Source organism: Geotrypetes seraphini, chromosome 11 (assembly GCF_902459505.1).
Source record: "Geotrypetes seraphini chromosome 11, aGeoSer1.1, whole genome shotgun sequence".
NCBI lineage: Eukaryota > Metazoa > Chordata > Amphibia > Gymnophiona > Dermophiidae > Geotrypetes > Geotrypetes seraphini.
In genome coordinates, this window is record NC_047094.1 from 66,462,288 (window position 1) to 66,474,383 (window position 12,096).

General features: G+C 42.6%; 1 protein-coding gene across 2 annotated transcripts in view; it reads right to left on the reverse strand.

Moving 5' to 3' along the window:
• Positions 1 to 220: 220 nt before the first annotated feature.
• LOC117345646 (E3 ubiquitin-protein ligase CBL-C-like) overlaps positions 221 to 12,096 on the reverse strand; it is a 46,310-nt gene continuing 34,434 nt past the window's right edge. Inside the window, exon 13 of one of the 2 annotated variants that reach the window (XM_033914584.1) lies at positions 221 to 1,228. In XM_033914584.1, the coding sequence (XP_033770475.1) occupies positions 1,011 to 1,228 (218 nt within the window). In that variant the 3' untranslated portion in view covers positions 221 to 1,010. The remainder of the gene's footprint in view (positions 1,229 to 12,096) is intronic. The other variant, XM_033914585.1, reaches the window with a different exon arrangement.

Below are 12,096 nucleotides of genomic sequence, written 5' to 3' on the forward strand. Positions count from 1 at the left end.
GCGCAGACCATCTGTAGATAGTATGCACATGCGTCTATGAGCTGCAACTTTTTAAAAAAACTTTTACTTTTTAAACAGCTCAGCAAACCCATGGTTATAACCCGCTTTAAACCCATGGGTTAAAACTACGGGCTCACAGTGCAGGGAAGGGCAGGAGATCAGGGCTGAGTCGGGCGGCAGGAGAGATTCGGGGCAGGCAGGAGATCAGGACTGAGTTGGTGAGGCAGGAGAGATTCGAGGCTAGCATGAGATCAGGGCTGAGACGGGGCGGCAGGAGAGATGGGGCAGAGAGCAGATCGGGGCAGAGAAGCAGGGCAGCAGAAGGCAGGGCAGTTGGAAAGGACCTCAGTGACTGGTCCTTAGCAGTCACTTACTTTGGATTGGCCAGTCCAGTCAGTGTTGCTTTTTTTATTTTAGTGAATCGCTTCCTTCCTGCTTTTCATGCCGATTCCCCTAATTTGCATGCACGGATTGGGATGGGATCGCTACACAGGTTAGTGAATCGGGTCAGAGGGAAATCGGGTCGCAAAGGGCTAGCAAACTAATCGGTACATGATCAGTTTGCTTTGTGAATCTAGCCCTGAGAGTCTTGGAGACACAGAGTGGAACCACCTGCAACACCTCACCACAATGAAGTGTTCGTGCCTGCTGTCTTGTATATGGGTTTGTCTGCCCTGTGTCTTCACTTCAAAAGATTCAGTCCACACAACCCACTCTGGAAATACCTTCCATACAAGAGGTAGAGTCTATGATATAAAGACTTGTTCTATGTGCCTGTAGAAGTATATTTCTCTCCTACATATGCTAGGTCCAGGCATGTTCATGCATTTTCACAAAATCTGTCCTGTAGCATCAGGCATGTTAGCTTAGACATGTTCATAAGTGTTCGTAATTGGCTCATACTGAAGTATCACAACCCAGTCTAAGGCTTAGGCATGTTCATCTGGGATCATAAGAACAGAACCCTCAAGCACTGTGGGCTGGTTCTGGCCTCAGTGCAGAAAGAGCCACTAGCACTTATTGCAAGGGGAGGTTGGTGACGAGGGAATGAAAGAGCGCAGGATCAGGCGCATGAGCTGGATGTTGTCAGGTGCGATAGAGAAGGCACGCTGGATGTCATGTTGAGTGTAGCCTTCCCGCAGCAGCTGTGCCATTACTGCATCCTGAAAGGGCTCTGCCACCGATGGGGCTGTGACTGGATGACTTGAAACATCTCCTCTTCCTGGACCTAAAAGGAAGATGAGAATATAGAAATAAATCAATACTCAGCCAGCCTATAATTAAAAAAAGGCCGCAAACTATCCCCTATTGACCGGGTAATAAAAAAATAAAATCAATAAACTGCTTCAGAAATGTTTTGAAATTCTAATGATGTAATTTCTTGTTAGAGGAATAAAATATTTAAGAATCAGAATGCTAGACTGCATTAATATTCTTATTTACTGCCATACAGTCTAATTCTCCAATCTTAATTTTATTCTTTCCAGTTCATTGGAATGTTGGAAATAGTTATGCATAAGGGATTGAGAATGACTGTCTCTTGATCTGGGGAGAAAATAACGCTCAGAAAATTTAACAGAATGTAGACAAATTTGGTGAAGGGGAGAATTAGTTGACAAGACACATCAAGTTTGAAAAAGGGCCAGTTCGGGCCAAGCGTTCCAGAGGAATAAAGCCCCTGACATAATGTCCTAAAGAAGTTCCAAATTCAGCAGCTTAGAAACGCTGATGCATTCCTGAGGAATCATTGCCTCCTCTCACTCGAGTATATTATTTGCCTATGAACGTAAGGGGTCAGCATTCGGAGGATAAGAGACAGGAAATACAAGACCTTCAACAAAATTTGACAGCAATTTTGGAAACATCAGATAAAGATTTGGTTAAACCAGCAACTCTTGTACTATCTGTGGCTTTGTTGCCGGATAAAGATTGGATTTTGAAAATGTTCTTTAGGAACAAGAGTAAGGAGTTTCTGGGTTTGAAAATTCAAATGTTTCCAGATGTTAGTAGAGAAACTCAGAATCGTAGACGTCAGTTTCTTTTGTTGAAAGCAGGAGTTACACAGCTGGGTGGTATTTTCTTTTTACGTTTCCCATGTAAATGTATAGTAAGATATCGAGATAATAAGTATGTGTTTTTCGAGCCATCTCAACTTACTGCTTTTCTGACACTGAAACGTCTGGAAAAAGAGGGTATAACAACAACTACCACAATAACAACTATGTAACTGTAATAACAACTAATTGGACTTGGTATTAGAATAATTCCTCAAGTCAGACACATGACACTATTCTTTTATATAGAATTTAAAATTGATTTCCTTAGAAGTTCACTCTTATATATATCTTGGATCATATAAGTACTGAGGACTTGAGATTGTCCGATTAGAATTTTGTCCATATTATGTTAATGATTTACTTATTTTGTGTTCGACCTGACAATCTTTCTGCACAAAATGTTTTGATTTTGTTAAAATTTTTAAAATGATAAATAAAGAATAAAAAAAAAAAAGAAACGCTGATGCACTGAAACATTATTAAGAAGGACTTGGGAAAATCCACAGCTTATTTCTAGGATAAGCAACATAAAATCTACTTTCTTCTTTTGGGATCTTGCCAGGAACTTGTGACCTAGATTGGCCACTGTTGGAAACAGGCTACTGGGCTTGATGGACCTTTGGTCTGATCCAGTATGGCATCCTTTATATTCTTATGAATTCCTTCAATCATTCTGCCTCTTCATTCTTTCTTACTGTCCAAGTCACAGACACACACATAGCTAACACACTTTCCCCTCCGTATTCATGGGGGTTAGGGGCAGAGCCGACTCGCGAATATTAAAAAAACACGAATAATATTCGGGCCGGTTCTGCCCCTAACCCCCGCTTCCCCTGGCTATTTTAAGCCTCTGAAAGCCCCCCCCCCCCTTAAGCCTTACCTGGTGGTCTAGTGGGTTTTCAGGGCAGGAGCGATCTTCCCACGCTCCTGCCCTGTGCAGATCGCTCACAGGAAATAGATGCCTTGACCTCCCGTAGTCTCTCGTGGCATTTCCTGTGGGCGATCTGCACAGGGCAGAGGTGTGGGAAGATTGCTCCTGTCCCGAAAACCCGCTAGACCACCAGGTAAGGCTTAAGGGGGGGCTTATAGGGCTTAAAATAGCCTGAAAAATGAAAATGCATTTTTTGATTTAAAACTGCGAATAAGCGAATCCGTAGATACGGAGGGGGAAGTGTACCGGCACATACACCTAGGTGCACAGATACACCCACAAACAACACAATACAAACATACAGTGGCATAGTATAGGGGGCGGGGGGTGGTCCATCCCAGGCACCTGTCTTCTGCCCCGCTCCTTCCCCGAACACCCCCCTGCTGTGCGTGCGTGCCATTTCCCTTCCGCTGTACCTCTGTAATATTCCTGACATGAATAGCAACCCCCCAACCTGCTGTCACATCAGCGTCGGCTCTTCCTCTGATGTCATTTCCTGGGCCCATGCCTAGGAAGTGACATCAGAGGAAGAGCCGATGCTGGCGTAACAGTAGGTTGAGGGTTGCTGCTTGTGCCAGAAATATTAGAGGTCCAGGGGAAGGGAAGCAGCGTATCCATGGCAGGAGAGGATAGGGAAGGAACATGTGGAGGTGAGGGGGTGGAGAAGAGGGAAGGAGAGGGGAACCACCACCCCTGGCACCGCTCACCCTTGCTACGCCACTGCAAACATACATATATAGTTGTCCCTCTGTATCCATGGGAGATTGTTCTAGGATCCACAGCAGATACCAAAATTTGCAGATGTACCACATGGTCTGGCAGCTCTCTGTATCAGGTCCCCCACCCCCAGTGTACCTTGGCATTATGTCTTCAGCCCTGCTAGGCCCCTGCAGCAACAGCAGCAGCCTAACTCAAAGGCTGTGGCCTGCACCGGGCCTCTCTCTCTGACCTTAGAAACATAGAAACATAGAAAGTTGACAGCAGAAAAGGGCTATAGCCCATCAAGTCTGCCCACTCTACTGACCCCCACATTAGGTCTGGGTGCTAATGTCCTAGTTCCATATCTCGACCCTCGCAAGGATCCCACGTGGATGTCCCATTTATTCTTAAAGTCAAGCACGCTGGTGGCCTTGACCACCTGTACTGGAAGCTTGTTCCAGTGATCCACCACTCTTTCTGTGAAGAAATACTTCCTGGTGTCACCATGAAATTTCCCTCCTCTGAGTTTGAGCGGGTGTCCCCTTGTGACCGAGGGTCCTCTGGGAAAGAAGATGTCGTCTTCCCCTTCGACACGTCCTGTGATGTATTTAAATATCTCAATCATGTCCCCCCTTTTCCTGCGTTCCTCTTTCAGCCTGTATGCCCTGTATGCCCTTACGGGTCAAAGGGAGAGGCCCGTTGCAGGCTGTCACCTTTGAGTATGGTTGTTGCTGCAGGGGCCCTAAAGGGCCAAAGACATAAGAACATAAGAAATTGCCTCCGCTGGGTCAGACCAAAAGGTCCATCGTGTCCAGCAGTCCGCTTCCACAGCGGCTCATCAGGTCCATGACCTGTAAGGTGATCCTTGTCTAACCCTTTGATCCCCTTTATCCTTCTATCTATACCCTTTGATCCCCTTTATCCTTCTATCTATACCCTTTCCTAACCTATATCTATCCCTATCTGTATCCCTCAGTCCCCGTATCTTTCAGGAATTTATCCAGTCCTTCCTTGAAACCCCTGAGCGTACTCTGTCCTATCACAACCTCCGGAAGCGCATTCCAGGTGTCCACCACCCTCTGAGTGAAAAAGAATTTCCTAGCATTTGTTCTAAACCTGTCCCCTTTCAATTTTTCCTAGTGCCCCCTTGTTGTTGGTGGTTCCAATAGGCTGAAGAATCTGTCCCTTTCCACTTTCTCTATGCCCTTCATGATCTTGAAAGTCTCTCATGTCTCCTCTGAGTCTTCGCTTCTCCAGGGAGAAGAGCCCCAGCCTTTCTAACCTGTCTGCGTATGAAAGGTTTTCCATATCTTTTATCAGTTTTGTCGCTCTTCTCTGAACCCTCTCGAGTATCGCCATGTCCTTCTTGAGGTACTGTGACCAATATTGGACACAGTACTCCAGATGTGGAAGCACCATCGCGCGATACAGTGGCATGATGACTTCCTTCGTCCTGGTTGTAATACCCTTCTTAATAATGCCCAACATTCTATTCGCTTTCTATGAGGCTGCTGCATGATGCCAAGGTACAGGGGGCGAGGGACCTGATACAGAGAGCCGTGGTTGGGTCCATGGTTGGTAGAATCCAAGGATCCCAAGGAGAGCCGACTGTATACACACCTGCTTTTTCTGCTTTCCCCACCTTACAACTACTACTATTTATCATTTCTATAGTGCTGTAAGGCGAACACAGCGCTGTACATTTAACATACAATAGACCAGGGGTGCCCAATAGGTCGATCGCGATCAACCGGTAGCTCGCCAAGGCAAAGTGAGTCGATCATCCAGGACTCACTTTGCCTTGGTGATCTATTGGGCCGATCAGTCTTCCTCTCCCCGACGTCAATTCTGCTGTCGGAGAGGAAGTTCGGGCCAGCCAATCGCTGCCTGGCTGGGCAGAACTTCCTCTACGATGGCAGAATTGATGTCGGGGAGAGGAATGCTAGTCGGCCCGAAGTAGGGAGAGCATGGGGTGGCGTCGGCGTCGGCTTTGGGGGGCCTGTTATCCATTGGTGGTGGTTTGGGTCCTGTGGCAGTGGCTTGGGGAAGGGCAGGGAGAAATAAAGAAAGGGGGCAGGCAGGGAGACAGAAGTAAAGAAGAGAAACAGAAAAAAAAGAAAGGGGGCATGAAGAGAGAAAGAAAGAAAGGTCAGGGAGAGAGGAAGAAAAAGTTGGGGGAGGGAATGAGGTGTGGAGGAGAGGAAGCATACAGGCTGAAAGAAAGATTGGATGCACAGTCAGAAGAAGAAAGTGCAACCAGAGACTCATGAAATCACCAGACAAGGTAGGAAAAATGATTTTATTTTAAATTTAGTGATCAAAATGTGTCTGAATTTATATCTGCTGTCTATATTTTACAATATGGTCCCCTTTTACTAAACCGCAATAGTGGTTTTTAGCGCAGGGAGCCTATGAGCGTCAAGAGCAGCGCTGGGCATTCAGCGCAACACCCTGCGCTAAAAACTGCTATTGTGTTTAGTAAAAAGGGAGGGGGGGGGGTGGGTATTTGTCTATTTTTGTATGGTTGTTACTGAGGTGACAGTGCATAGAGTCATCTGCTTTGACCTCTTTGAAAAAACCCCGGAATAGGAATGATAATTAACAATTCTATGCGTACAGTGTGCATTGTGTTTTTTTTTAATTTATTGCTGGTAGATCATTTTGACTTGGTCATTTTAAAAGTAGCTCGCGAGTCAAAAAAGTGTGGGCACCCCTGCAATAGACAGTTCTTGCTCAGAAGAGCTAACAATCTAATTTGACAGAAAGGACATCTCAGGGTTGGAGAGAGTATGGTAGAGGAAATCATAAAGTGGATATAGGTCCCATCCCTAGGGTTACCAGACATCCGGGAGTCCGGAAAGCTTTTCAAAACCCAACACTTTGTCTGGGTTTTGAAAAGCTTCCCCCGAAATTGTGTCAGGCGAGAGGGCATCCACGGATGCCCTCCTGTCCGACCAGATCAAGCAATGTGGGAGGGTTAGGGTAGGATTAGGGGCGGGACTGGGGCATAACAGGGCGGGGATGGGCGGGCCTAGGGGGCGGGTCTGGATTTTACGAATGTAAAATCTGGCAACCCTACCCATCCCTGTTAGCTGGTTTATAGTAGTTTAGATATGTATTTTATTTTCTGTTTTAAATTCTATTATGAAACCTAGTGACTGAACTATGCTGCTTTCGTAATGGTTATTATGTACAGAAACACCTTGTAACTGAACTGTGTAGTTTGCTACTGTGAACTAGTGCTGGAGAAGCCCAGCAACACCTGTAAATCCTCAGGCAGCTCAAATTCATCAAAAACTTTTTTAGGCGCAAGAGGAGGTTTTCAAATTCGAAAAAGCAGAAGAGGCAGAACTCAAGCCAGAGGCAAACCATGGACGAGGTCACAACAACAACCCAGCCATCAGTAACAATAAATCTTTCCCAACAGAACTTAGAAAGCGCAGATATTGAATTATTAAATTTGGGTTTGTCTTTTGTACCTACGGTACCCAACAATGAATTTCAATTTAACATTGACTTAGAAAGGTTCTTTAGACTCTTGGAAGTTAAATTATTCTTTGCAAGTAAAACTGATTTTGTAGATAGGACGACCATTGCTCCTAAATCTACGTGGAAACCAATTGGACCCGTAGATCCTACTTTAAATGTATTTAAAGAACTAGTACGTCAAGACTCTCAAAAAATATTTCATAACCCCAAAACATACAAATTTAAGTCGAATTTATCTAAAGATCAACACAAATCATTAATCAATCTTCAAAGTAATAAAAATATCATTATCAAGTCAGCTGACAAAGGAGGTGCAATTGTAGTTCAAGATAAGTCAGTTTATATTACTAAGGCTCTTGAACATCTTCACGACACTCAAGCTTACGTGCAAATCAAATTAGATCCCACTAAAAGACTTCAAAACTCAATTAGGAAAATCACAGATCCAGCATTAAAATTGGGTTATATCACTAATCGTGATTACAGATTTTTAAATACCAAGCATCCAATGACCGCAATCATCTACTTTTTACCTAAAATACATAAGAATCCGACAGATCCACCCTTCAGACCCATAACTTCGACCCGTGGGTCAGTTCTGGAACCTCTATCAAGATATGTAGATCAATTTATAAAATATGAAGTTCCTAAATGTCAATCGTACATTAAAGATTCTAAAGATTTCTTACAGAAATTAGACAACATAGATTTGAAAGAAGGACCCTTTATAATGGTTACATTAGATGTATCATCATTATATACATCCATTCCACAGCAAGATGCTATTGATGTTATCAAAAAAGTATTGGAATTACAACCAAAACCACAACCAGTTCCCACAGATTTCCTTATCTCCTTGACTACGTTAGCCATGCGAGAAAATTTCTTTGAATTTGAAGGAAACCTTTTTAAACAAACACAAGGTGTAGCTATGGGGGCGGCATTTGCCCCCTCGGTGGCTAATCTCTTTATGATAGCATTTGAACGACAATGGGTAAAATATTCTCCCTTTGAATCTCTCATCTTCATTTGGTGGAGATACATCGATGATGTTTTTCTCTTATGGAGAGGCTCAGAAAGTCAACTAAAAGCATTTGTTGAATGGTTAAATTCATGTGACAATCACATTCAATTTACTTATGCATATTCAACAATACGAATACACTATTTGGACATTGAGGTTACTATTGATCAACAAACGTTCATCACACGAACGTATGAGAAACCTTTAATAAAAAACACCTTTTTGGAGTATTCAAGTTGTCACCCAAAACATTTAAAGAACAGTCTTCCCTTTTCACAAATGCTTCGTTTACGACGTAATTGTACGTTACAATCTGAATTCAAAATTCAAGCAAAATCTCTGAGCAAAAAACTAAAAGCCAGAGGGTATCCTTCACATATTATAAAGAATGCATATAGAAGGGCTAAATACAATAACAGAGATCTATTATTGAACGACTATACAACAGGTACCACAACAGAAGATCCTTGCACAACTTTTGTATTAAAACATTCATCCAACAGTTTTCAGTTAACTAAAATTGTAAAAAAACACTGGGCTATTGTTCAATCTCTTCCCAGTTTTAGTAACACTAGATTAAGGTTTGCTAATTCAAGAGGAAAAAATCTCAAATAATTTTTCAGCAATAACAATGAATATGTAAAAAGTAGTATGTCCAATATTTATGGACATTTCAGATGCGGTCACTGTACATACTGTGAATTTTCAGTTGTAACTAAAGAATTCATTAATCCTTGCAACAAAAAGAGTTACAAAATTAAACATTTTAGTACCTGTCAAACAGACCATGTAATTTATGTGATTATTTGTCCCTGTCAAAAAATCTATGTAGGCATGACTACTAGACCGTTTAAAACAAGACTTGCTGAACATAAATCTAACATCAAGAGATGTCAATTTAAAGAGCCATTAGTTCAGTATTGCAAAGATGCCTCCCACTCTTTTCACAATCTTAAAGGTTTAGTAATAGATGTGATAAATAAAAATAGGAGAGGAGGTGACAGAGCCACTATGCTCAAACGCAGGGAAACATTTTGGATTTATACCTTACAATCAATATATCCTTCAGGTCTAGATGATAAAATCGATTGGACAGCCTACTATTAAATTAATATGCCTTTTTACCGATCTGATTTACACTGTGAATTCTCTTCATTCTGTTCACAACGTGACCTATTTAGGTTGAAGATAAAAAAATTTTTTTGCATTTTTCCCACGAAGTCAGCTCTATGGACGTCATTACGTTTTTACGTTTTTTGACGTTCCTCACGCTGCACCGACAGCTGATTCAAGTCCCTTTAAATAGTTCAGCGTTAGTTTTCACTGACGCCATTTTTTGAAGAATACATGCTAAAGTCAACGCCGGTTCCGTAAGTTTGTTAAGAAATTGAACATGTTAAACTTGAAAATTTTAGCATTTAAATGCACTCAAATACTATATCTTTAATAAAATGTAACTTTTGTTGCCTATTTCAGACACTGTTTACAACATTCCCCTGACGAAGCCACTCAGGTGAAACGGTGGCCCCGTTGGGATCCAAGCAGTGTGAACTGCCTTTGAGATAAGTGCTTTTCTTGAGTTTATGCACTATCTTTGATTTGATTTATTCTTCGTAGTATTTGGTGGCAAAGATGTTTATACATCTGGTTTAAAAGAAATTTTGACAAATAAATAATTAAAAACATTGAACAAGCAAGAATAAGTAAACAAAAATTGAAAGGATTCAAAATCTTTAAAACTACCACTTGCCAATGATAGACACTAAGACCAAAAACTAAGTATTCAGCAAATGTATGCTCTTATACTTGGTCTCTGAGGCGTGGTATAAAAATTCTATCTCATACATGTTATATCAGAAGTGATTTTGTGTATCCAATAGGTTTTCACACTTCTTTAGTAATTGTTTTGTGGATTTTGAAAAGCTTCCCCCGAAATTGTGTCAGGCGAGAGGGCATCCACGGATGCCCTCCTGTCCGACCAGATCAAGCAATGTGGGAGGGGCTAGGGTAGGATTAGGGGCGGGACTGGGGCATAACAGGGCGGGGATGGGCGGGCCTAGGGGGCGGGTCTGGATTTTACGAATGTAAAATCTGGCAACCCTACCCATCCCTGTTAGCTGGTTTATAGTAGTTTAGATATGTATTTTATTTTCTGTTTTAAATTCTATTATGAAACCTAGTGACTGAACTATGCTGCTTTCGTAATGGTTATTATGTACAGAAACACCTTGTAACTGAACTGTGTAGTTTGCTACTGTGAACTAGTGCTGGAGAAGCCCAGCAACACCTGTAAATTCTTTTCTTTGAAATCTGTTGACAGTAACATCTGATAGTTTGATTTATTGTCACAATGTCAAAAACAGGCGAAGTTGTAACCACTATAAAGGGATCTGGATTTAACTCACATACTATTCAGTAGCTCAAGGCAAGTTATAGTTGGGCACAGTAGAAGCTTTGCTTTTCTCAAAGCATTTACAATCTAACTCCCCCCCCTTTAAAAAAGAAAAAAGCCACGCTAGCAGCTGCCGCACGGCACAAGCCCCGAAGCCCTTTAAATCCCTATGGGCTTCAGGGCGGTTGCTGGAGTGGCTCAAGCAATTGGGCTTTGTAAAAGAGGGGTTAAGTTTGTAGCTGAGGCAATGGAGGGTTGAGGTTCCATTCTATAACACAGGCAATTAACAATTGCACACTGATGACACTGATTTACCCATGAGTGCATACATTCGAGTAACTGCTAAAATCCCAACCAAACACTGTTCTGTAATTACCGCTCAACATATATGGTATATATTTGCAAGGAGAGGTGCACATGTGGGCGGAGCTTGGCCATAGCTCAAATGTATATGAATAATACAGAATACTGTAAGTTGCGCACACATGTAATCTAAGCACAGAAGACCCGTTTCAGAATTTTGAGTTCACACCAGGTGAAGTTTACAGTGAACTGGCAAGACTCAAGGTGAACAAAGCCATGGGACCAGACAATTTGCACCCAAGAGTGCTCAGAGAATTGAGCGATGTCCTGGCGAAACCGTTGGCTGAGCTATTCGATCTCTCCCTAAGTAAGGGGAAAGTTCCCCTGGACTGGAAATTAGCTAATGTCGTTCCTCTGCATAAAAAGGGTTGCAGGGCAGAGGCTGCGAATTATAGACCGGTGAGTCTCACATCAATAGTGTGCAAATTCATGGAAACACTAATTAAAAGCAAATTGGACACGATCTTGAATGAAGGGAATCTTCGGGATCCCAGTCAGCATGGATTCACCAAGGGTAGGTCCTGTCAATCCAATCTCATCAGCTTCTTTGACTGGGTAACAAGAAAGTTGGACTTGGGAGAGTCTTTGGACGTCGTGTACCTGGACTTCAGTAAAGCTTTTGACAGTGTCCCACACCGCAGGCTGCTAAGCAAGATGGAATCGATGGGGTTAGGAGAGACACTAACTGCATGGGTCAATGATTGGCTGAGTGGCAGACTTCAGAGGGTGGTGGTTAATGGTACCCTCTCTAAAACATCGGAGGTGACCAGTGGAGTGCCGCAGGGCTCAGTCCTGGGTCCACTCCTTTTCAACATATTCATAGGGGATCTGACTCAAGGATTTCAAGGTAAAATAACACTATTCGCCGATGACGCCAAACTATGTAATATAGTAAGTGAATGTAGTTTACAGAATTATATGGCGCAGGACCTGCTTACATTGGAAAGTTGGTCCTCAACCTGGCAGCTAGGCTTCAATGCTAAGAAATGTAAGGTCATGCACCTCGGAAGCGGAAATCCATGCAGGACGTACTTCTTGAACGGAGAAACTTTAACTAGAACTTCAGCAGAATGAGATTTAGGAGTAATCATCAGTGCAGACATGAAAACTGCCAATCAAGTGGAGAAGGCTTCATCTAAGG